The following is a 25,991-nucleotide window of genomic DNA, read 5'->3' on the forward strand; positions in this document are numbered from 1 at the left end:
GGTCATAAATCTGACACTGATGTATACGTTCAGGATATTACACATTCATTCAAACATACTCATATTATTATGAGAAGTGAGGTTAGCGGCCACCAGATGGCGGTAATCAGCTACTGTTTATCTGCATAATAGTAGGAAAGGTCTCGCGCGCTGTGCACACACCTGCCACAGCGTGGTGGGGCTGCACGCGCATCTCTCTCCTCCCTTTCCACAGGTTGGTGACTGAGGGGTGATGACTCAATGAATTACAGCAGCGAGCTGACACCGCAGGACCCTCCCCTGTAGTTTCTCCTCGCCGGTTCCACTCTCACTGCAGCGTGGGGAGAGAAGAGGAGGGAAAGCAGCAGCTGTCGGACTGATGGAGAGGAAGCAAGGATCCCCTCAGCAGTACGGATCACTGGAGCGCACTGAATGGAGCAAAGACGACAACAAACCAGGTGAAATACCAAACTCACACCTACATTTAATTTCTGCTTAGGTGTTGCAAATTAAATTCATTAACATGTTACTCCTTAATCAACTAAATCTTTTGTTCTGTCTGTATTTAATCTTTTATTTTTTACCTGTGCCTTGACAGAGTCACAATCTGCATATGTTTGTGTCCTCTGAGGTGTAACTCCATATCTGGGCCATATTTATGTCATTTATCTAATGAAGCCAATCAATATGTTGTTCCAGTTTGCAGCAGGCAGCCGCCCTGAAAATGTCAGGAATCCACAGGTGTCTGATCTGCTTGAGTGTGCGTGTTAATGTGTGTATGTGTGTGTGACTCACACATTACAGAGCAGTTAATTACAGCTGGCTTCTCCAATTGTGAGTAAACTGTGTCACCATTTGGGAAAAAGCAGATTTTCTTGTTAAATTTGGCAGAGTGGTAACAGATGGAGGAAGCGTCATGTAAAACAGTTATAAACCTAAGCCTGGGCTTTAAATAGTGAATACTGTCAGATTTTGTGTCTCAGCTTTGTATGAAGAGGTTTATGAAGATTTTTGTTGTAATTTCCCTTTATTTTAAGACCTAGATTCTGTATTTTTTATTGTTAAAACTCAGTTTTCTTTGTAGATTTTTACAAGCTTCGAAGAGAAAAAAAAACAACGTACATTTAAATTTCCTTAAACCTGAGGTGATGACTAAAGATGTACCAGATTGTCAAATTCACTATCAAAAATCAGTTCAGCAACAAAAACAGAATAAAAATCAGGTTATCAAAGAATAATTTCTTGGATTTATTTTGTACTAATGTTGGACCCTGGAGCTGGACTTGGAGGTTGAAACAGAAGACAGCTAAACAGGAGAGTGATAGAGCACGGGCTAGAACACGGGCTAAACTGTTTATAATAATGTCCATACCAGCCCACAGTCAGCAGTTATTCTGCAGTGGTCTGTTCAAACTTGAGAGTCTATCAATAAAATGAAGAGTGAGGTTACGTTAGCTCTTCTTGGCGAGGTTGGAGTTGGTAGATGAGCGCTGGTAGGACATAACCAGGATTCACGAACGTTACAGACACGTGAACACTAAAAAGATAGTCTGCCACCTTCTGGACACTAAAATACAAACAGAGTTTACAAATTTTGTGTTTTTTTTAACTTTATTTAACCAGGTTGGTCCCAATGAGATATAACAAACAAACAAAAAAACTCTTTTTCAAGGGAGACCTGGCAAAGACAGGCAGCAGCGAAACACAAAGTTACAGACAGGGAAACAACAGTTCAAACAATCAAGCTCAAACTATTACGTCTTATAGAACCAGCCTCCATGTCTTTCATTTTGGATTTAAAAACATTTAAGGACACCAGCTCCTTGAGCTTTAAGTCGTTCCACAACTGAATCCAAGCTGAGGGTGCAGAGCACCCAAAGGCCCTTTCCCCAATTTTCGTCCAAGCGTTTGAGACAGAGAGCGTAATGAGGTCCTGACAACGCAGAGAGTACCGTCCGGTAATTTACTGCATGATAAAAACACATAAATAGTGGGGAAGCAGGCCAAGAACTAATAATGATGATAATACATTTTATTTAAAAGCACCTTTCTGGACACTCAAGGTCACTTTACAGCTAAAAATACAATTAAAAGAGACATCACAATTAGGGCTGAATGATTTTTTAAAATCATCTAATTGCAATTTTTTTACACCAGTTTTGGGGATTGCAATTTAGCATATGATTTTTTTGGGGGGACGTTTATCTTCTGGATTGTTCACTTAACACAAGTTTTAAGTCATTCTATGTATGACCAACACAACCAAAGATACTGTTAACATTTAAACAAATCTTTTTTGCATTTCTTAATTGAAAAAGCAAAAGTAACACCTTGAAATTTTACTGACCTCCAGTTGTCAGTAAGAGTAATAAACCATACATAATAAAGTGATTAAGGGGCATGGCTCTGCCAGTCATGACCATTCTATTGAATGGCCAAAAACAGCATTTTGACTTTTGCCAGTTTTAAGGGAGAACAAGTACAAGTTACTATTGTCCCTCCGGGTCTGTGTACATGAAACTTCTTTTTTGTTTTGTAATTGCAGCCTTTGCAATTTGAAAATTGCGTTCTATTACATTGCAATGTCAGCTTAAAATCGATTAATTGCTCAGCCCTAATCACAGTAGAAATAGATAAATAAAACCAACAAAGCTGCCTTACAGATGAAAGTGTACCAATGTGTGAGCCTCCGGGTCACCAAAGCAACACCACTTGTTTTGGAAGTAAAAACCCAGTTTTGGCCTCAGCTTTTTCACAATCCAGAATACATGTGATTCAAAATTTAAAGAGCCATCAATCAATATCCCAAGGTATTTGGAACAGTGTACAACCTCAATCTCTTTTCCATCGACGGGAATATTTTCAGACCTGGTTTTGGATCTGGTTGTTAGTGCTATTTAACCAGGAATTTATACATTACCTTGTCACTATGCATACTTTAAAAGTTGTCTTGAACAAAGAAAAGTAGAGTTAAATAGAAGATCCACTCTCTAAAACAAATTCACTTTAATTCGTTGGAAAGAGTCGCGTCTTTACAACAGTGAGTGATGGTGCTCATGGGAAACGGAGTCACACTACCTGTTCAGTCACTGCAATCAACACTGTTAAAGTCATCCTCACCTCACCTCAATTTCCTCCTTTTCTTCCTCCTTCTCTGTAATCAAGCTGATCTTTCTGTCATTAAGCTGTTCCACCTCATTCCTGCACATTCATGAGAAAATAGAGGAAAGACTGTAAGCTGAGCTCGCTGGCTCTCCGAGGATTTTGTTAAAGCGAGGGGTCATGTTTAGGAGATGTGGAGTGAAATGAGGGAAACATGGACCACCGGCTGTGATTGGAGAAAATGAGGAGAAGGGAGCATTCAGAGAGGTCTGGTGATGAGTCATAACTGCACAGTGGCAAAAACAACCTGTCCAAGAGCCTCTGCAGCACAACATGGTGTCTCTAACAATGAAGGGAATAAAGCCCCACATCCTGAGTCTGTACCAGTCTGATGCCTCTGTCAGCGTTATGGGAATCCCCAGTCGTACTCAATGTAGCTGGACTGACTTATTTTCAGGGAAAGAAGCGGTGAATGAAAATAATGATGATGTGTTTGCTGCTGGAGGCAGATGGGGTCAGCGCTGATGAATTTGCACTCAGAGTTTTTACACCTGTGATGGAAAACTAACAGAATTAGAGGGAGGCTGTAATTTTTCTTCAGCTTGTAATTTTGTTTTTATTGGAATAATTATATTTAGCTTGAAAATTAAATCTTCTGTATTCAGTTTGCGGTCGTGCCAGAAGCATTAATCTGAGCCCACAGGTGAAGCTAATCCCGCTAACGAGGGCTCCTCCCAGCAATCAGTCAAATATCTCTCACACCTGTGCTGGTTTAGTCAGAGTGTGGTGTGAGAAATCTACCTGACTGTGTGTCAGCTCCATTTAATGTTCAACTCAGAGGGTTTCTGGAAACAAACAAGGTCAACTGTAAGGTAAGTTAAAGCATTTGTTTCACATATATCCTGCCAAAACATTTCATGACCAAAGCACCAACAGCGTGTTGATAAATTTCGAAAATGACATGTTGGCAAACACATTTTTGGCTCAGTGCTCAGTTATTTGAAATCAGTATTGCTCTTGGGTTTTCTGGCGCCTATAAATTCTTGAAGTTGTGTTTAAGTTGCATAAATGAAATCCATGGCTTTCAGGTGGTAACTAAGCGTCAGAATGATAATCAATAGTTGTCCTTCTATCTCTTTTTGATGTAGAATGTTTTTGTGTGTGTGTCAATGAGACAAAACCCAAAGAACTAAAGAAAAGACACTTCAGTTTTTTAACTTGATAATGTGGGTTTTTGTTGAAGTCTTTAATAATAACACAGGTGCACAATGTCCGCCATCTTTAAAACAGCTGAATAGCTGCAGTAATCCTGCTGTTAGCGTCTGTAATGTTGGGGTCTACCATCATTAAATTCAGTGCTATGTGGGGGCATTAACCTGGCTCATGCATTCAAGTCATGTCCAACCAGGTATTTGGGTAGTTCCATTTATTTTTTTAGTATTTTTTTTATATATTTTGGCAGACTGGGGTGGTGATCCCTTTTTTTAGGAAGGGGGACCAGAGGGTGTGTTCCAACCACAGGGGGATCACACTCCTCTGCCTCCCTGGTAAGGTCTATTCAGGAGACTGGAGAGGAGGGTCCTTAGGATAGTTTAACCTCAGATTCAGGAAGAGCATTGTGGTTCCAACTGGCCTTGGAACTTGGATCAGCTCTTTACCCTCAGCAGGGTCCTTGAGGGTGCATGGGAGTTTGGTCAACCTGTCCACATGTGTTTTGTGGACAGAATTTCTAGGCGCAGCCAGGGTGTCGAGGGGGTCCAGTTTGGTGACCTCAAGATTTTCCTCAGCCGGAAAAGGGTGGAGTGCCCTCTCCGGGTCGGGGATGAGATCCTGCCCCAAGTGGAGGAGTTTAAGTATCTCGGGGTCTTGTTTACGAGTGAGGGAAGGATGGAGCGAGAGGTCGACAGGCTGATCGGTGCAGCGTCTGCAGTAATGCAGACTCTGCACAGGTCTGTTGTGGTGAAGAGGGAGCTGAGCCGGAAGGCGAAGCTCTCTGTTTACCGGTAGATCTTCGTTCCCACCCTCACCTATGGTCATGAGCTTTGCGTAGTGACCTTAAGAACAAGATTGCGGGTACAAGCGGCCGAAATGAGCTTCCTCCGTAGGGTGGCCGGGCTCTCCCTTAGAGATAGGGTGAGAAGCTTGGCTATCCGAGAGGAGCTCAGAGTAGAGCCGCTGCTGCTCCGCGTTGAGAGGAGCCAGATGAGGTGGCTCGGGCATCTGATGGGGACGCCTCCCGGACGCCTCCCAGACGCCTCCCTGGTGAGGTGTTCAGGGCACGTCCCACCGGGAGGAGACCCAGGGGGCAGACCCAGGACACACTGGGGAGACTACATCTCTCGGCTGGCCTAGGAACGTCTCAGGATCCCCCCGGAAGAGCTGGACAAAGTAGCTAGGGAGAAGGAAGTCTGGACTTCCCTGCTTAGGCTGCTGCCCCTGCGACTCGACCCCAGATAAGCGGAAGAAGATGAACATGGACAAGATGGATATGGAACATTTTTTTTATAGAAGCAAACAGTTACCCGTGAGATGGGTATCATCTGTTATAAGATTCACCACCATTTCGTCCAAATTACTTTTCTGTAAATTTAACAGACAGCTGAACTGTTACTGAAGCAGTGCTGGTAACTCATCACAAAACTGAGTGCCATCCACCAAAGTGGTGTGTGTGTATCTTTTTTTACATTTTTACCCCATAGTTACACAACGCCCTTGTAGCAGGTGTTTTCAGAAAACAGCCTTTGCGATGATGCCTTGCTGAAGAGAGCCATATTTGTCACAGAAAAAAACTACTTTAGGATCCCTTTGTGTCTTTCCACAAAGCAGAGAGATGAGTCCACAACATCACAATTATCACCACTGATGTTTAACGGTCTCCAGGGAGCTTTCACTGCAGCCCTGCAGTCACATGACCCCGCTTTGAATTATTTTCCTTTATGCTTTAGAAAACATCTCCACAGCACTTTGAACCCAGAGAGCTCTGCCCCAGGGCTGAAAATGACCACAATAGAAGACATGTGCAACTGAACTGGTCTGAGTGATGGTGTTTGTGTGTATGAAGGAGACTTATCAGCCCTGAGGGGGGTCAGGGAGCGGTGCTGGTGTTTTCCTGTGTGTGCATCACTGCTCTGCAGGGAGGTGACAGAAAGCCAATGGAACAGTTGGAGGGCTGGGCCGTGGTTATTTTTATTCAGGTGTTGTGTCATGTGATCTTTTAGGTGTTTAAAGGGTTAATCATGCTCTGATGGCACAGTCTCAACATCCTTTAGTTAGTCTGCCTGCAGCTCCAAGGCTGTGCCGTTTAGTTTTTGAGGATCTGTTGCGTTTGTTCGTGGTGTCGCAGCTGGCAGTGTGTGCAGATGTTCTCAAGGACTGAGAGACAATTAAAAGTAAATGATTGCGATTGATTTCAGAGATTTACTCAGCTAACACAATGCTCTCCTGAGTCTTTGCTTCACTTTAGATTCTTTAGTCTCTTTTACTCTGACAGGATAAACTCTAAAGGAGAAACACAGAGTGGAGTGTGAGTGACATACATAATGAAGCAGCTGTCAGCTTTGTGTTTGATGTTACTCTCCACTAAACCGTCCTCTGCAGTTTGAGAGAGAATAACCCACTTTATGTAATCACCCTCTTCTCTGAAAATAGCTTTAAACAATCCTGATGTTGAGAAATAAAGATTTAATGCGCTGAAAGTATTGAAGAATGCACTTTGGGTTTGTTTAATGCATTTTGAGATGACTCTGAGCCGCAGTTAAGAGACTCTTATTACACATCTGCTTAGCACATACTGTGACTATAACATAAATGCACACCTACGTCCTATAATTAAGAAAAGCTTTTGTCTAAAGTGAAAGTTTTATTCCATGATTTCTCTTAATGTGAGTGTTTCGCTTAGAGAAAATAAAGCACAGTTGCTGCACTGCAGAAACTGAAATCTAAAAGTGTTTCTTTTATTTTTTAGTAAAAATGTTCTCATTAGATGTAATATGAGGCACAAGTCCAGAAAAATGCCTTTTTCCAAGATGTTAAAAGACAAAAATGACGCCTAGTTTGCAAAGAGTAAACAAATTCTCAGATGAGGTAAGAAAAAAAAAATCATATTTAGTTTCTTGTTTTAAGATGTCATCTCAAGAAACTTGACCCTGTGGCATCCTGTTGGCAAATGACAGCACTTTCAGAAAACATCTTCGGATAAAACGCTTATATCAAATCTTAAAAGTATGAATTAACAACATGAATCAGCTCAAACATGTTTGCTAATTTAATACTTACCTGCATTACATGTTGCATCTTCCCTGTCTAGGGATGGGTACCGAATTAAGTACTTTTGCAGGTATTGACCAAATTCTGTCAAAAGTACCGATTCACATAAAATCAAAAAGTACCATGTTTAGGTACCTAAATGCATCCTTGTGACTGTGAGGGAGTGGAAGAGTTGGTGATTTTCCATGCTGGACATGAACACAGCATTGCAAGGTCATATGTTGAAGAATAAACTTGTTGAACTGAAAAATATTTATACTTCATGATTAAACAAGTTGATATCTTTTTAGCACGGGGCTGCACGGTGGCGCAACAATTAGCGCTGCAGCCTCACAGCAAGGTCACCGGTTCGATTCCCAGCTTGGCTGGTGGGCCTTTCTGTGTGGAGTTTGCATGTTCTCCCCGTGTATTTGTGGGTTCTCTGTCCGTCTGTGTCAGCCCTGTAATTAACAGGCGACCAGTCCAGGGTATACCCTGCCTCTCGCCCACTGACAGCTGGGATAAGCTCCAGCCACCTGTGACCCTGAACAGGATAAGAAAATGAATGAATGAATATTTTTTACCACATAAACACAAAAAAGTACCAAAAATCGGTACCATTGAGTACCAGTACCTATTGCCAGATCGGTACCGTACCGTTTCAAATGTGAAAGGTACCCATTCCTATCCCTGTATGATTCAAAGAAAGTGTGTTTGTATCAAAAAATATGGAGTTTTGTAACATTATTAGTCATAAAAATGTGCCTTAGGTTATGACTGTATCAGCAGTGATTTGGTTCATGCGTGTCTGTTTTATGTTGACTTTTATAATTTGTGCAACTCTGAGCCCTACTATTGGTTAAAATGTATCAACTGATGTATTGTGTGTTCCTCTTAAATCAAGCAGTTTTCCAACTGAATCTTGAAACCAGTATAAGTCATTAACTTTTGGTGAGAGAACCAGTTTTCATTTCTTGTTACTGTTTTTTAAGATCATCTGACTAATTAAGACAAAAAAAATCATGCTTAAATTAAGATCATACCATCAACTCAAAAGCAAAAAAAAAAAAAAAAGTAAAACAAGGTTATACAGGTGTTCAAAAAGTCTCTTCGCAATTTTAAAAATGTAATACAAAAGTAAATGAAGAGAGAAATAAGAAGAAATTGTTGGAATTGGAGCAGATACTGAAGTTTTTTAACTAAATTATTGAAGAACTAATTTTGTTCTTGTCTTCAGCCATTCACTCTTTGGTGGATGTGACAGTGGATGTCTTCCTTACTTAGCTCTGTATTTTTGCTCAGTCAGCATCTGTTGTTGTAATAAACCATGACACACATTGTGCCTTTTCTTGATGAGTCACCATTTTTAGAGTTTCACTTAACAGTTCATCTTTTATCATCAGGAAACCTAAAATGTACAAATGTAATGTGATTAAAAACTTTGAGAACTGCTGAGTACACAGGAGAAATCTGATCAAGTTTCTTTAAAACATTTCCTTTTGTATTGTAAAGAGACTTTATGGACACCCTGGTTTTCAAAGAATATAAATTTTAAGTGCTGAATAGTTTGCAGGTGAATGAAAACAGGACTGAAAGTTATATTTCCACTCCATCTTTCATCAGATTTTTCAGGTCAAGTAGCCAGGGGATGGGTTAAAATCTCTACCACAGTTGTTTTTGACTGTCTTATTTTATCAGAACCAAAAGAAGATGAAAACAGTCGTTTTCTGAACTGTGAGGTCGCTCCTGAATAGAAATGCACGTTGCAGAAAGATTGACTCTGAGGGTGGCTGGGCTTTAATATAAAAGCCACACGGAGGTAAAGGCTCATTTCCTGTGCTGACCTGCCATCCTGGGTTTGTTAGTGAGACTGTGTGTGAGTCTGTGTGTATGTGTTTGAGCCTTTAACACACAGACACACAGCAATGTGGCTGTGACTTTCTTTTTCAAAGCAGTGTCAGCTGCAGCTGTTTATTCAGTCTGAAATGCAGATTCATGAGCAGCTTTTGTTCTGAGCTGGTAAATTATAACATTTCAGATCTGCACGTCTGCCTGTCTCTGAACAGTATCTGACACCTAAAACAGCATCATCTTCAATGATCTTCAACACATTTATACCTTTATCTCCTTCTCCTTCTTCTTTTCTGTGCCTCAGAGGACGATGTGGTGTCCATGGCAGACTCCACCATCACTGTGGATGACATTGAAGGAGAGCTTTTCAAGATCGAGAGGATCAGAGACGTGCTGGTGAGGAGGGAGTCAGAGCTCAGATACATGTGAGTGGCTGCCACACTGCAAACACTGAGAAAAAAGGTATTTCATCTAAATACAAGAAGAAAATTTGTCTTAGAAAAAAGTTTTGTTCAATGAAACACAAAATATAAGGTCTAAATTACTTTAAATGAATAAAATATAGATGAAAAAAGTTGTTTAGTTTAGTAAATAAAGGCTTTATTTATAATTCAAGACAATAGACTCGTCTTAAGGAACTTTTAATAGGATTTTAAATTTTTAATTCAGGCCCCAGGCCTCAATTGTCTCTAGATACCAGATGATCAGTGGTCAGTTTTCTGCAGTGTAACATGCTATGTTAGAGGTCCCATATTATGCAAAAACCACTTTTAGTCTTTTAGTGAAATTTGTGGGTCTTTGGCTTTCCTCCCAGCCCACAAAATGTGATATATAATGAGCAAACATGTACTCAGTAGTGCTTGTGAATGTAAAATCCTGACCTAAAACGAGCTGTTTGGATTTTGGGGATTTGCTGACATCAGCGATTCCCATTTTTGACCAATCAGGAGCAAGTCTGACCTAATTGGTCCACCAGACCAGATACCCTGAACCCCCTCCCCACTGCTGCTCCAGCAGCCATCACTGTCATCACTGCTCTGTTTTTGGGTGTAAACAGCCACATAGTTCCATGCACAAGCTTCCCATCTCGGAAGAAGACAAGACTAAGTGGTTAGAGTTTATTTATCAAGGAAATGTTCCAGCTACACTCAGTAAAACTGTGCATGTGTGTGCTAGTCACTTCACGGCCGACTGCTTTTCCAACTTTGGACAGTACAACAGAGGGCTAGCAAATAGACTGGTCTTGAATCCGGGCGCATTACCAACCATCCACCAACAAACCTGGGACCCTGGAAACGTGAGTATTTTAAATGCTGTGTGCTGTGGAGCAGATGTAAGAGCTTTTCCTCAGTGTCCCCCTGTCTCTGTGTTAGCTTCAGGATGCTAACTTTAGCTGCGGTTAGCCTGTTGTTTCAGCCTGTAATGTTACAGTAAACGAGCTTCACTGTTTTCTAAACATTGTGCACGGCTCTCAGTGACGTGGAAGAGCGGGGCGGTATCAGCGGTGGCTCACTTACATATGAAGGTCACGCCCACTAAATCAGAGCGTTCTGAACAGAGGGGCTATGAGAGCCTGGAAACAATGCTGCTGTGCTTGATTTATTGGCTTTTTGGACCAAAACATGTTACTACCATTTCATGAAGACATCAATGATCCATATTAAACTGCAGAAAAGGAGCAGAATATGGGACCTTTAACATCAGCAAACTCTGCTTCTAACCAAGGAACATGTTCTCCATTAGGGGGCAATATGGAGAAAATACGTTAGGATGTTTTATGGCAGGATCAGGATCTGGATTTTATCAGGATTGTTTTATTTTTCTTATCCTGAACTGTTTTTATGCACCAATTTCTTTCCTTTTTGGCACCGACTCACAACTTTTAATCTCATCTTGTGTCCTTTGTGTTTTTGTACTCTCACATTTTCACAACAGGATAAATCCATTCATTTAAAGTCGTCAGCTGTGAGAGTTGTTAAGTGTCTGCAGAAATAGAGCTTTAAGTGGCCTGTGCACAGTCTAAATGTAGTTTAGCGAGATGTTAATAGATATACTTTGGTTTAGTTTGTGCAGAAAGTGTAAATGTTCACATCATTTCATTCAGCTGAGTTTAACACTCCCCTCAGATTCAGAAACATGTCTTTGCAGCATCGGCCCATATTTCCCACACTCCTCTTCATTCACATCCTAACCCGCCCCCATTAAAATTTCAATGGCTGTACCACGGCTTCCACAAAGCACGCTAATGCATGGATATTTATTCACCTACTCTTCTGAAAGAGGAGCAGTACCACTGCTCAGACAGCTGGGGGAAATGTGTGTGTGTGTGTGTGTGTGTGTGGCGTGGAGCAATCATCAGGCAGATAATGTGGAGGATGAGAGGAGGAGGAGGGAGCTGGAGTCACGATTCAGAGTTTTTCCTCCCTGTGGTCCACAAACAAACACCCTGAGAGCTTTTGTCTCCTAGTTAGCTAAGTGCTCTGTATTCCAGACCGTGTGTGTTTGTGTGTTTGTGTGTTTAGTTGCTGTGAAACTGTGTCACGTGAGGCCCTCGTACTCCAGCAGGTGAGCCAGACTCTTCACCCCCTCCTCAGTGTCAGTAATGATCCAGTGACTCGAGGGCCATCGACAGAGAAACAGTGTCACAGACTGAAAGCTCTCTGACTCTCAGTGCCGTGGGGACCTGTGCTCAGAAAAGATTGTATCATCTCCTGTGTGAAATATAAGCTCAGAATCCATCTCCCTCAGTTTGAGTTTCATTTTCACTGGATCAAGATTTCACCCCTCACTACCCCACAAATCAAAAATCTGAGTGTGTGTGTACATGGGTGTGTGAGTGTGTATTAATGATGTGTGTTTCTTCGGCTCGAGCAGGATGGATGACATTCAGCTGTGCAAAGAGATCACACGTCTGAAGAAGGAGCTGCACAAATTAGTGTCCATACCAGGTACGAGTGCTTTGAATTTGGGCATCAAGTCATGGATATAACATGAAGCTGATGCTGATGTTTAGTTCGACAAATATCTATTATTCTTCAGGCTATGTGGGTACACCATCAGTTAGACGCAGAACTAAAAACACATGAAAAACACATCTTTAAGTAAATCATACAGCAACTAATACAGAGATTACAGAGGAGATAAAATGTTCAGATAATGTATGGCAAACCGAGAAATGTTTTAACGAGAGGACACATGACCCTTCTCAGTGGATCAGTCACAGGGCTTGTGGTCCACACCCCTTTGACCAGCAGTTGCATTTTGTGGGATGTGCACACCAGGCTGTGTGTTAAGGTCTCTGTGTGGCCGAAAGGTACCAATTTGCAAAAGCCACAACACAACTGAAGAATAGCCAAAACAGAATTTCAGAAGACAGTTATCCTAACAACACAGACAAGTTATGAAAGTAAGGAAATTGATTTTTTTCTTCTTTTTTTTTTTACCTTTAGCTATGGTAAATATAGTTTTAATGCTAACATTATTGAGTCATCAAGCTAAATATAATATGATGTATTTTTCTGGTAAATAAAAAAATTATGGCTGTCACTTTAATGCGTTGATTAATTAATTACACCGCAAATTAACACGTTATAAAAAATTAATGCGAGATTGACTCATTGGCTGCCATCCATTTTTACAGCATCTTGAACGATCTTTTAAGACCCAAATAACATTGTTTTCTATGACTATGTAAACACCAAACTACCTAAGAAGAGTCTTCCTGTTTTTGATTTAAAAAAAAAGACATAACATACTTTAACGTCTCTGCGCTCCATCCTTTGATCCTCTCCATGATCTCCGTCGTCTTTTTTCATGATCTCGCCGCTCTTTCTCTCTGAACTACTGCGACACATCCTCAGTTGGAGCGTGAACTGCCTGAACTTTTCTGACTTGCAGCGTCTCGCTTTGTTTCTGTCATCTCACATCTTCTCCTCATATCCATGCTGAGCCTCTCATCCAAAGAGCGCACCACTCTCACCCACAGTAGTTCACAAGCATTATTTTGATTGACAAGCTCCGCCAGACTCCAACTCCCCCGGCCGATAAACATAATTTACTTCTATTGACAGTCAATCGTTGCAATCGAAGTGATGTCTTTAGACGTCAACAGCATTTAACCTGAACATTTTAATATTGGCCAGTTGAAAAAAATGTTGATAAACAAATTTTCTCTTCTTCGTGCATTCATTTGATTAGTCATGCTCTACAGTTCTTAATGTCCTAGAATTCAGATTCTTGGGGACCTTAAGCAGATATCAGATTAAAATGCGATTAATTAATTACAAATCCTGTAATTAATTCGATTAATTTTTTTTAATCGCCTGACAGCACTAAAAGATACATACGAACTACGAAGGATATTACAAGGTGAGACCCCTACAAAGCTTTATTTATCATAGAAGAAGTTAATAAAGGAAATTATTTACTTACTTTCACCACTTTTCGGTGTCCGTCGGGATAACAAACCTCTATTAACTTCCGTTGTGGCTGCACTATTGTGTTGTAGCTTTTGCTTTTGTGATTTTGCTCTTGCATTCATGTTGCAGCTTTTGCAAATCTTCTGTCACCAATCAGCCACTGTACACAAGCACAAGGGCTACATGGACCCAGAGTTGTGTGTCAGGACATACTGTAGGAGGGTGATACAGTGAAATTTAACTTTTTTTAAAGTAAGTTTTTGTGGCTTTTTATGCCTTTAATTGGATAGAGGAAGACAGTGGATCCTCATGGACAGAGACCATCAAGCTATCTGCGCTCCAATTTAACTGTTTTTATAATGTAATACATAAAAACAGTGGGCTAGAGGTGATTAACATAACTATTTATGTGCCACAAATAATTCATACGACTTACTTTAGCCTGCCTTAACTTCATGTTTACTTATCGACTTGATTTGGGTTGATCCAGTGCTGGAGTATAAACCAGACAGTACGTGAAGACAGTCCAAATGGCAGTTTTTACCCTTTTTGCTTTGTAACCAAACTGTGTTTAGGAATTTTTAGGGTGGTATCTGAGGACAGCAGGTCAGAATTTTAAAGAAGGGGCCCATGCAACTCCAGATTTTTCTTGTATCTATGTCATGTCACTATTTCCAATACAGAAATTACCAGTGTGCCTTTTAATAAAGGCCCTTTCAAAAACATCACAGAGACTGCATTGCTCCATGAATACCAATAGTTTCCTCCACAGAGATGGTGACCCATGTTGACCCTCTGAAGCGTGAAAAAAGAAAGTCCATGTCAAGATTTTTTCTGTCTTGGGCCTGAAAAAAAAAGTTTTTAATTCAGTTTTTCCAGAAAGTTACAGACACATCCAATCCAGCACCTGAGAATTCAACATCAAACTGTTTGGAAATGCTTTGAATATTTTTTTTTCTGTTAATGTTTTTTAAAACATTTTAACTTTGTGTATTTTATAGTTGATAAGCTTTTTAACCCTCTGATGCATGTGATTCTTCCCCCGTCAGATAAGGACAAGTCAAACGAGGACCGGCAGAAGGAGGAAGAGCTCCTGCAGCAGATCCACAAGCTGGTGGAGACCCGAGATTTCCTGGTGGACGATGTGGAGTTTGAGCGGCTCAGGTGTGTCTGTGCCTTGAGTTTCATTACAGCCAGGCAGGAGTCCTTTGGTGCCTGTCACTATAGTCTGTCCATGAATAATTAAATGATGGAGAGTCAGTATGCTACCCATGCAGGAAAGGCTTCAGATCTGCGCTGGTGTGGATTCACAGAAAGCTTCATTAGCATTCATGTGAGGGCTGATGGGTCTCACATCGGAGCCTCGCGGCGTGAAGTTGTGTTAAGAATCAGTGTATCGTGCATTTGCTTCCGCAGAGCTGCCCCATTGTGCTCCATTAAAACATGAAATTGTTTCCTGAAGCGCTATGCAGTGAGACGGCGTGCCGTGAAGCACGCTGCAGAAAGCCATTTCAATTAATGATGTGTCAGCGTGCGTCCGTCGCTACTTGATGCTGGTTTAAGAAAAGTGTTTGCATTTCCTCCAGTAATTGTTTCATTTCTGGATCCAACTCTTTGATTGCTCAGGGGACAAAAAAGCGAATAACACTTAACTCTTCTCTTCCTACCAGACGATCAGAAATACTATACCGCAGGTTTTAAGGTTAACCTTCTCTTCACTTGTTCCCCGACAGTATTGAGCGCTGTATCTTTTTGTGATGTACGCTTTGTGTTGGCAGCTGACAGCCAACTGTGAAAACGCTGAAGGGCTGATGGGGAGGTGAGAGTCAGGAACAGGGGAACAACAGAGCGGTAATGGATCGGGGGAGTGGAGGATGTGACGGCGCTCGAGGCCATGTTGTTCTGGCTGATAAATATAGAGATCCTTCTCACTTTTTTCCTCCAGCTGCCCTTCACAACAAAGTTCTGTGTTTTATGGTTTTTATTCTTGAAGAAGGAAAAATAGACAAATACAAAATCTCTGTGCCTTCCAGGCTCTTCTGTCACCCAGACAAACAAAGATGCACATTTTGTTTATCACATCTAAACACGTCTCTCTGGGACAACAGCATCTGCCTCACGTTTGATTTATCAGTCCAATATTATTCTGTTATTTTAAAGGGGCTGTGAGGGCACGAAAACGGATTTACAGCACGTCCAGGTCTCTATGACAACACCATGCAAGCTTACGGAGTTTAGTAGAGAGAAGAGATAAAACACAGAGATCTGTGTTTTATCTCTGCTAAAAACAATTTCTGTGATTAATTTTGTAGTGATGGTGGACACTGGAGCCTAACTGTTAGACAGAAAAAGGACAGAAGAGCAGAAGAAAGATAAACAGGAGAGTGATACAGCCCGAGCTAAAGGCTAATTAGCCTATAACACTGGAGCTAACCTGTTTGTGCTAATGTACATTCCAACCCACAGTTATTCTGCACTGGTCTGTTCAAACTTGAGAGTCTAACAATAAAATAAAGAGTGAGGTTACGTTAGCTCTGCTTGGTAGATGACTGGCAGGACATAACTAACCAGGAATTACCAACGTTACATATAACAGACTTGTCTTAGCACTGGGCTGCCAGCAGCACTAAATATAAACAGCTACTAAACTACTTACAAACTGACAGTGTTCACTTGTTGTCACATTAGCCCACAGATACGTCGGAGCACCAGGAGCCGGCTGCTACAACGTTTGCTTGATATCACGTTTCAAACCGTAGCGCTACGTAATTCTACTGATAAATACCTTACCTCTGTGCATTGTATCCAGTAAAAAGTTGTCTTGAGCAAAGAAAATTTGTTTCGATCGAATCTCCATTTAATTCCAAAACAAACACACATCTCACTAAAAGTAATTTACGACAGTGTGCAGAGACTCTGGGATAAGGTGGTGAGGGAACAGATCCTCCTTATGGCATCTCTAACAGCCAGAACTGCATCATGGTTTTAACCCATACCATACCTCATCATATGTCGTGCCTCAGGCAAATGCCTCCTCATTTGATTTTCTGTACGAAGGTGTTTCGTTTGGTAGTTTTGCGCCAAATTACTTAGCGGAATTGACGGTACAATTTCTGATTTCCACTTGTAGAAAACAGAGAATGTGTGACTCGTGGGGAGGATTTCAAGTGTTTGTAAGTCGCTTTTGTGTTTGTGTGTTAGAGGACACAGCTATTTTCGAGGTAAAGTATTTCACATACTTATTGCACAAGTTCACATTCAGATTTGCGCATATTCAAATTCTCACTGCATACGATACAGGTGCACAAGTATGTTTTGCACCTAGTGCACTACAACAATAGGTGCAAAATGGGAGTGTGTCAGTGTTGAAATATGTGACTTGTAGAAAAGGATTTGTGCATCTGGAATTCTGATTTTATGGATGTGTAGTTTTGGGTTGTATTTGGAAGAAGACAAAAAATCAACTCGTACAAGAAATTATTTTACATGTACACATCTCATAGAGTGTGTGAAATCAGATTTACTGATACCCATACAAATTCAATGTACACAACTACAAATTCGAGACAGGTACTGAAACGCTTGCACCTGAAATACCTTCATACGTTGTCCCCCCTGTTTCACCTGTGCCAACAGACAACTTTATCAAAAGCTCATCCTCATCAACATGGTGGGCAAACAACATCTTGTAGGTGGTTACTGAAACAACATTCAGGCTCTGTGTTGAAGGCTTTGAACACACAAAATTTGTAAAAATGATATCTCAAAATGGAAAGGGCGACCACCTGAAGAGCGCATGAATGCAACAAAAGTCCATGTTTAGAACAGCACTCAGAGAGCGCAGACCTCCACCAAGCATATTGTGAATGTCACAAAACACTTAAGTCCTACTTTAATGTTATACTCCCTTTCAGCAGACTGTCTGCTACAATTTGGTGCTAGTTGCAGGTTTGTACTGTAATTTGTTTCCTGACAGTGATGAAAATTATGTTGACCCAGTACATTTTTCATATTCTGGATCTTAGTATCCAGAATATTGCCAGGATCTGGATCATACTTTTACATCTGTCAGAAATTATGGTGACCTTGTCTTGTATTGTTTTGCAAAGCAATCTGACCATTTATGGTGGAGTTATATACACGTATGGTGAAAACAGCCCTATCTCACAAGGATAAAGAATCCTTTAAAAAAACTGGATCCAGGCAGTGATCCAGATCACCTCCAAATTTTAATCACTTCATCCTTATCCCATTTTGAACATTTCCTGAAAAATTCATCAAGATCCGTTTGTTAGTGTTTGAGTTATGTTGTTCACAAACAAACAAACTCTCCCACCTGTGGCTGTGACGACAGAAGAGGCTCATATTTGTTTTTTTTTGCTTTAGACATTACTCTGGTTTTCAAAGGTTGTGGTCTGTTCACATCTGTTAACTCTCCAGACTCTGCTTCAGTTAAACCATGTGGCACAAGAGATATGTAACCTTTACAAACACATTTGTTGTGATTCTTGAAAAAGCCAGCCTCGGAGACTTCAGTGCCACCTTCCAGAGGAACCAACGTCTTTCGTCTATTCCCTTTAGTGGAGCCTGCTTTTAACAGTTTCAGAGGTGCAGACGAGAGACTTTCTCTGCTTTCTGAACCTTTGTATTTCCATGTGTTTTACGTCACTCTGTATTCCACAGGGAGAACGAAGAAGACAAAGAAATGGCAGATTTTCTGAAGTCCAAATTCCCTCGACATCTGAAGAAGAAAGGTATTTAACTATAAAGAGAGTCGCTTCTTTGAGCTCCATCAAAGTTTTAGTATCTGAGAAGGAAATAGGCTGTGGAAAGACGTTTCTTTTTTCAAATGTTCCTCTCGCTCAAGGTGCTTTTCTCCTGAGTGCTTTGAAGGATGAGGATTCACATGCACACAGACTGATACTTAGAATAAAGATGGTTCAAATCATCTGAAGCATTTCCTTTGTCAGTTGGTGGTAACGTCCGTTTGGTCCTCACTGAGTGTTTTTCTTGCTTCAGGTTTACCAACTCGACTGGTGCCGCCCAGAGCTCAGCAGACCACCTCCCCTTTCACCAAGACCGGCCTCACCCTGCTCAAGGAGTGCTGTGGCTTCACCTGCTCCATCATGTAGACTGAAGCCACACTGAGGGGCCCACCTGCAGCAAGAGCAGCCATTTCCCAGGAGTCCACATTCCCAGTTACAGGTCTGACTAAGAGACTTTGAGGCACAGATGAAGCAGAAGAGACGCTGAAGTTGACTTTACGTAAAGACAGGGCAAGGTGGACAAAGATCACGTGGTGTGTTTTCCAAACCAGGCTTAAACTCCATTTGTTTTGGTCTTCTTTGGATTTAATTTCTTAATGTGCTTTTTATCCCTTGTGTCTCTCGTTACACCAATTATCACTGCTCAGCCAACTTCTCCAGAGTACAAAATGGAAAGTAACCCAGTGTACTGTATATATTTCTCTCTCTGCAGACAGGAGAGGGTGTGAAGCAGAGACACAGCACAGCACATGTCAGGCACGGAGAGTGCACACACTAATTGGATTCAGCTCTCTCTGCATGTGTACAAATTTTTTATATTTAAAGATCTGAGCGAGCTTCAGCTGTCATCTGCTCATTAGGAAAAGTAGCTGTTTTGTAGGAGTCACAAGGCCAGACTAGACTCTGCTGGAGCTTAATAAGCAGCTCAGAGGAGATACGACTAATGAAAGTGACATTAATGGAAATGTGATAGGATGACGACAGGCATGGTTTGATACAGAGGTTTGACCTTTTAGAGTAAGAACGACGGATGTTTCTTCATGCACCAGTTTCCTTTTGTTGGTGTCTATTAATGTTTATTATCAGTACATTTTCCATCCAGGCTTATATGAACTCTTGGTCTTATCTCATCTTTACAAGATAATCTGAGTTTCATCTCAGCTCATAAATCTATTACCGTTGTTAAGTGTTTATTTCACTTTTGAATAGAGCCACATTCGTAAGGAACATGCGTTTGTGGGATGATAAGCAGGGCTGAGTATGTGGGTTGTTTTGTTTCTTCAGACTAGGGATGGGTACCTTTCACATTTAATTGGTACTCAAAGGTACCAGTTTTCGGCACTCTGGTGTGTTTATATGGTAATAAACATACATTTTTTTGTATAATAAAATCTCAAAGTTTTTCAATTTAACACATTTATTTCTCAATTGATAAACTTGTAATGCTGTGTTCCAGTGGCGTTTTCTCCCAGAGGCCAAGGGAAGCCATGCTTCCTCTCTTTTTTTCTGACTGTAGCTATGAATTAATGAAAATACTCCTTTCTAACAGTTTCAATTATTCTTTTGTGTTGATTATCAGTACATTTAACAGTTCTCTTGAGCATTTTACGATGTGTAAAACAGCGCCCTCATAAAGGTTATGTGGCGAATGCGTGGTGAAAGTAAGATATTGCACACTGTTGTCGCGAGAAAGCCAAGCTGAGTTGGCGTCCCTTGGTGAAAAAAACAAGAATGATTAACCAATCAGATGAGGCTGCGGTTATGACACTGCTCACCTGTGATTGGCCAAGACTCTGTCAAGGGAAGCCACCCCGTCTTTGGCCTCAAACCAATCAAATCACAGTATCGTCATCATCAAGCCACTGAATGAAATCAGGGAGGTTAGCACATTAGCAGTGTGCATGAAGCGGCCGGTTGTGCATTTGAGTGGGCGGTTGAGTGAATTAATAAGATATTTAAGCTAAGTTAAGAGGCCAATGTATGTGTGTGAATGAGTGACTGAGGGTGGGAGAGTGAAAGGGCGTGTGTCGGTGTCCAAGTAAGTAAAATAAGCGCTCTCTGGACACTCTAACAGGTCGTTCCGTTACATGAAATAGCAGTATACAAACTGCAACATAGTCTTTTATGTACCCCGTTCCCTAAAAATCATACAGATATGAGGCTTTGTCTCACTTGGCTTCCTCAAAAAAAAATCCCCACGCCAAACCACTGCTGTGTTCATGTCCAGCATGGAAAACTGCTAACTCTACCATTTCCTCACAGTCACAAGGATGTGTTTAGGTACCGAAACATGGTACCTTTAGCTTTGACGTGAATAGGTACCTGGTACTACAGACATGATTTGGTCGGTACCTAATTCGGTAGCCATCCCTACTTCAGACTTCCATCATCTAAACAAGAGTCAATATCAGGATCAGCTGTTTGGCATTGGCAGAGGAGATTTGGCAAATTTTTCATGGGCACGACCCACAAACTCAGCTCTGCTGCTCATCCCACAAATAAATGCTCCCTACAAATGTGTCTCCATCTATAATGGACATAAACAGACTTTAAAACGGTAAATGATTTATTGCTAAGAAGTATCATCACAACCAAGAAAGTTTGTACTTAAGTCTCCTTCTTCGATTTTCTTTGTTAATGAATTTTTCATCTTTGTTTCATTTCAACCGTACATGACATTCAAGCACTGTTTGTCATTGCTGCTCACTCTACATTTAACAGTTCTCTTACTAAGTCTCTGTGAAAAATTTTCAATGTGTGGCACCTCCAGTGGCTATCTTATCTCTTTGTTGGCCTTGTCCTCTTTACCTCACACTACCTCTACAGACATTTAATTCAGCATTCCCAGTATGGCATCTGACGATGATAGACTTTAAAACTCTGTATCTGAAACAAATTGGTGACATCACAGAAACTACATCCCTGTATTACACAATCTTTGATAAAACCAGAAGAGTACTGCTGGATGTCAGACATAGAAAGAGTGCTCAACCTCATCTAGACCTTTCTCATATATCACACCTGACAGTGTTTGAAGAAGGTGCTTCAGGTTTCCTCTGAACCTTCTGGCCTCTTCTGGTTCAGCTCCTCTATAAATAAACCTTGTATGTATTTTTACCACAGACTACATTTATAACAAGCTCCATGTGTATCTATAGGTTGTGTCCTCGTGCCCACAACACTCGGCCAATCAAACTATGGAGCACATCTCTGTGTTGCCAAGAAGAACAGTCTCCATAGCAACCTCATGTCTTTACCATGAGATAATAAGGCGGGCTGGACGAGTCAGGGAGGTTCATCGATGTGTCAAAAGAAGGCTCCAAAGAGCTGTGGCTTTACAATGAAATGCAAAGAGGAATTAGAAGATTGTTCCAGCGAACTCAGCAGAGAAATTATGAGGCATAAATAAGTCTTTGAGTCCTCTCCCATCTTGGATAAAGAAACATAGATAAACAAAAGCAGCTCTGTTTGGTGTCATAGATGCTGTTAGATATCGCCATGAGAACATGTCTATTGCTGTCATTGTGGTTTTCACCAGAACAAAAACTATTCAGATGATGTTAAGACTTTTTCTAAAAAAATAAACAAGAAGACAGGATGGCTGCTTGTGAAATAACCAACTAATACTCACAGTATGTTGTGATTTAGCCAAAATGTAGAGTGTGAAAATGAGCAAAAACTGCAGTTTGCCAAATAATATCCAGGTGTCGTACTGATTCATCTACAAGTCTACCTCACATGCTTTTTTCCACGTTCTTCTTCTTCCTTTTGTTTTCTATTCACGTCAGATTGCTTTCAGCTTCAGGTACAATACTGACACCTACTGTCACGAGTTAGAAGTACAACTACAGTACTACAGTACTAATGCTTAAAGGTCCCATATTCTGCTCCTTTTCTGCAGTTTAATATGGATCATTGATGTCTTCATAAAATGGAAGCAACAAGTTTTAGTTCAAAAAGCCAATAAATCAAGCACAGCAGCATTGTTTCCAGGCTCTCATAGCCCCTCTGTTCAGAACGCTCTGATTTAGTGGGCGTGGCCTTCATATGTAAATGAGCCACCGCTGATACCGCCCCACTCTTCAGCGTCACTGAGAGCGGCGCCACGAGCTCCAAGAGTACAATGTTTAGAAAACAGCGAAGCTCGTTTACCGTAACATTTTAGGCTAAAACAACAGGCTAACTGCAGCTACAGTTAGCATCCTGAAGCTAACACAGAGACAGGTGGGACACTGAGGAAAAGCTCTCACATCTGCTCCACAGCACACAGCATTTAAAATACTCACATTTCCAGGGTCCCAGGTTTGTTGGTGGATGGTTGGTAATGCGCCTGGATTCAGGACCAGTCTATTCACTAGCCCTCTGTTGTACTGTCTAAAGTTGGAAAAGCAGTGGGCCGTGAAGTGACTAGCACACACATGCACAGTTTTACTGAGTGTAGCTGGCATATTTCCTTGATAAATGAACTCTAGCCACTTTATCTTGTCTTCTTCTGAGATGGGAAGCTTGTGCATGATGGAACTATGTGGCTGTTTACAGCCAAAAACAGAGCAGTGATGGCCCTTCAACTTCAGCATTCTCCTCCCTGCTGCGGGAGAGGTTTCTCTCCAGCAGTGGGGAGGGGAGTGAGCGGGGAGGGGGTTCGGGGGTATCTACTCCGGTGGACCAATCAGGTCAGACTTGCTCCTGATTGGTCATAAAAGGGAATCGCTGACATCAGCAAATCCCCAAAATCCAAACTGCTCGTTTTAGGTCAGGATTTTACATTCACAAGCACTGCTAAGTACAGGTTTTGTCTCTTAATATCACTTTTTGTGGGCTGGGAGGAAAGCCAAAGACCCACAAATTTCACTAAAAGACTTAATAAAGTGATTATTGCATAATATGGGACCTTTAACAGCCTATAATATTTACAGTGACGTAAGAAACAATGAAATTACTTGACCAGTGGTTCCCAAAGTGTGGGCTGAAACACCCTGCTGGGTCTCAAAACACTGATACAGGGTCATGAAATGCCTCCCAAAATCAAAAGCTACTTTAAATTGCATTCTAATCCATTATTGTAAAAAATATAAACAAATAATGTGGCAAAAAAACATTTAAAGGCATGCAAACAGAAAATATTTCAATTGTTTTTCACATTTCCTTGTTGCTACAAGACCCCTGAGAGGACTAAGCCAGAATGATGACGGTATCAGCTGCAGCAGATTATGCAAAATGTGCAAACAGGTAGTCTAATTTTTAAAAGCTATAAGCTAAATGAAGTAACTTGGGACTGTTTTTGTATTTCTGTTATTGTCTGTTTTGGATTGGCTGTGTTAGTGCAATCCTCCATAGGGTCTCCAGTCTCACGCTGCAGAAAACTGAAATTTTATTGAGTGTTTTTTTATTTTTTTTCAGTAGAAAATGTAAAAAAAAAAAACTTTTGTCTTTTTCCATTGGCAGATTTTTTTTTTTTACTTGTTACAAGCAATTCAGGCCACATTTTTGTCTTAAAACATCTTAAAACAAGACATTTTTCTGGACTGGTCAGTTGAAATTGGCTCATATCAAGTATACATAAAAAAATTACGTTACATTTTTACATAAAATAAGACAAAAACACTTAATGAGAGTTCCATTTTTTGCAGTGCAGACACCACTATTTTGGGATTTGAAGGCTGAAAAGTTTGAGAACCCCTGGTTTAGTCCTAGTAGCATCCTCAGTCAACGAGAAATGAAGAAACATGCAAGTGTTAAAAACTGCAGTTCATCAAGTGTCCACTAGAGGTTGGCTCCAAAAGCACCAGAAACCACATACACACCAATTTAAAAAAGCTGATTTTAGACTCCTTAGTTTTGCATTGCATTACATACAGCCAGCTGGGAGTGTGGTAAATCATCTCAACGCTCTGCACGAGTCACACGAGGACCTCAGAACTTAATGGGACCGTGCAGCCTCTTAGGACAGACTCAGAGTCACAGGATCAGAGGGATCGAAGAGAGGAAGGGCACAGAGTTGCAGGTGTTTTTTACTCTCAGTGTGTGAGTCATCCTCGGTGAAAACACTCCAACTTCCCACGAGGCTGCCTCTGAGTGTACGCTGTGCAGTGAAAAGGGCAGGACTGTCATTCAAACAGCGTAATCCTGCACACCTTCGGTTCAGCTCATGATGACAGGAGTCGGCGAAGACGTGTTTGTGAGTGTGTGTGAAATAAATGAAAGGAGAAAATATCTATGTGTGAGTGCGTGTGCAGCTTCGTTTGTTTGCGTACCTGAGCACACTATGGTGATGAGAGGAAGATTAGTTATCGCTGCTTTGTTACTATGGTTACTGTGACTGTAAATCTACGCTCACCTCCCATCTCATTGGGTGGTGCTGTGTTGTAAATGCTGAGTTTAAAGGCTGCAGACTGCATGTGGTAAAAAAATAAAAGAAAAAGGAAGACTGTGGACCTCCTTTTCAGCTGCAAATGTAATAAATGACATCTTATCTCAACAAGCTGTGTCATCTCGGTCCTTTATCCTGCATGTTACAGCTCAAACACATGCTCCACATGCCTCTGACCCGTGTCTCTGTGACCTGAAGGAGCAGAGAAATCTTAAACTGCCTTGTTCTCTTTATACTTCATAACGACTCTCATACAGTTGCCTCTGAGCTCACTGATTAACACGTTAATTTGCTTCTGGTTGCCTGGCAATGTCATGGTTAGCAGACCCAGGAAGTCACATGCTCATTGGTGTGTTGAAAGCTAGAATTGGGTGTATGTGAAGCCAGTGTATTCCTGCATTCCTTCTAACTGGAGCGTATCCCAGCTGTCACTGGGTGCAAGGTGGGGGACACCCTGGACAGGTCCCAGCCTATCACAGGACTAACAAGGCGAGACAGGCAACCACACACACACACACACACACACACACACACACACACACACACACACACACACACACACACACACACACACACACACACATACACACACACCCACACACCATATGTGCAAAAAAAAAAAACAACCAAGCAAAATTCTTTTAACAATACACTACAATCTTACAAGATAAGTTTAAGTTCATAAACCAAATATTATATCAAACAGACACTAAAAGTACAAAGCTGTGTTTTATGTCATTTTTTTTCTAACTGAAACTGCTTTGAGCTTGTTATGCGGTACTTGGTAGAAGAAAAAAAATCACGGGGGTTACATCACTTTAAAAAAAAGTTTAAAAATGAGAACTAGAAACAGAAGTACTTTATTAATCCCCAAAGGGATTTTATTTATTTATGTATTTATTTTTTAATTTTTTTATTATTTACTGCTACTCCTCCAAATAGTTGAAAATAGAAAGTACAAAATAAGGAATTACAAGATTTGAAAAATTACAAAATATACAAATATAAGAAGTTAACTGCTTTGTGCTTGTTAGGAGGTACTTGGCAGAAGAAAAAAAATTCACAGGGGGTACATCACCGTAAAAAATAGTTTAAAAATGAGAACTAGAATCAGAAGTATTTTATTAATCCCCAAAGGGAAATTTCTTTTTTTTTTTTTTTACTGCTACTCCTTCAAAAAGTTAAAAATAGAAAGTACAAAATAAGGAATTACAAGATTTGAGAAATTACAAAATATACAAATATAAGAAGTTAAAATAG

General features: G+C 40.9%; 1 protein-coding gene across 2 annotated transcripts; it reads left to right on the forward strand.

Annotated features, from left to right (window-relative positions):
- Nucleotides 1-179: 179 nt before the first annotated feature.
- pik3r6a (phosphoinositide-3-kinase, regulatory subunit 6a) lies at nucleotides 180-24,821 on the forward strand. 2 transcript variants are annotated; one of them, XM_074664726.1, is made up of 6 exons: nucleotides 180-437; nucleotides 9,482-9,602; nucleotides 12,052-12,125; nucleotides 14,645-14,759; nucleotides 18,279-18,349; nucleotides 18,615-24,821. In XM_074664726.1, exons 1-6 carry the CDS (start codon nucleotides 359-361, stop codon nucleotides 18,725-18,727), a joined length of 573 nt encoding a protein of 190 aa, XP_074520827.1. In that variant the 5' UTR covers nucleotides 180-358; the 3' UTR covers nucleotides 18,728-24,821. The 2 variants fall into 2 exon arrangements, with proteins under 2 accessions (XP_074520827.1, XP_074520833.1); XM_074664732.1 differs by lacking the exon at nucleotides 180-437 and adding an exon at nucleotides 3,873-3,953.
- The last annotated feature ends 1,170 nt before the right edge of the window (nucleotides 24,822-25,991 follow it).

Source organism: Halichoeres trimaculatus, unplaced genomic scaffold, assembly GCF_033239565.1.
Source record: "Halichoeres trimaculatus isolate MK-OKI-2021-1 unplaced genomic scaffold, fHalTri1.1 fHalTri1_scaffold_2, whole genome shotgun sequence".
Lineage (NCBI taxonomy): Eukaryota > Metazoa > Chordata > Actinopteri > Labriformes > Labridae > Halichoeres > Halichoeres trimaculatus.

What these genes read in the sequence shown, in the direction of transcription:
- pik3r6a (XM_074664726.1), top strand. Translation starts at nt 359, where the DNA reads ATGGAGAGGAAGCAAGGATCCCCTCAGCAGTACGGATCACTGGAGCGC. An exon ending in GAGTCAGAGCTCAGATACAT is followed by an intron (nt 9,603 to 12,051) that starts GTGAGTGGCTGC and finishes CGGCTCGAGCAG; the next exon opens with GATGGATGACATTCAGCTGT. An exon ending in GTGGAGTTTGAGCGGCTCAG is followed by an intron (nt 14,760 to 18,278) that starts GTGTGTCTGTGC and finishes TGTATTCCACAG; the next exon opens with GGAGAACGAAGAAGACAAAG.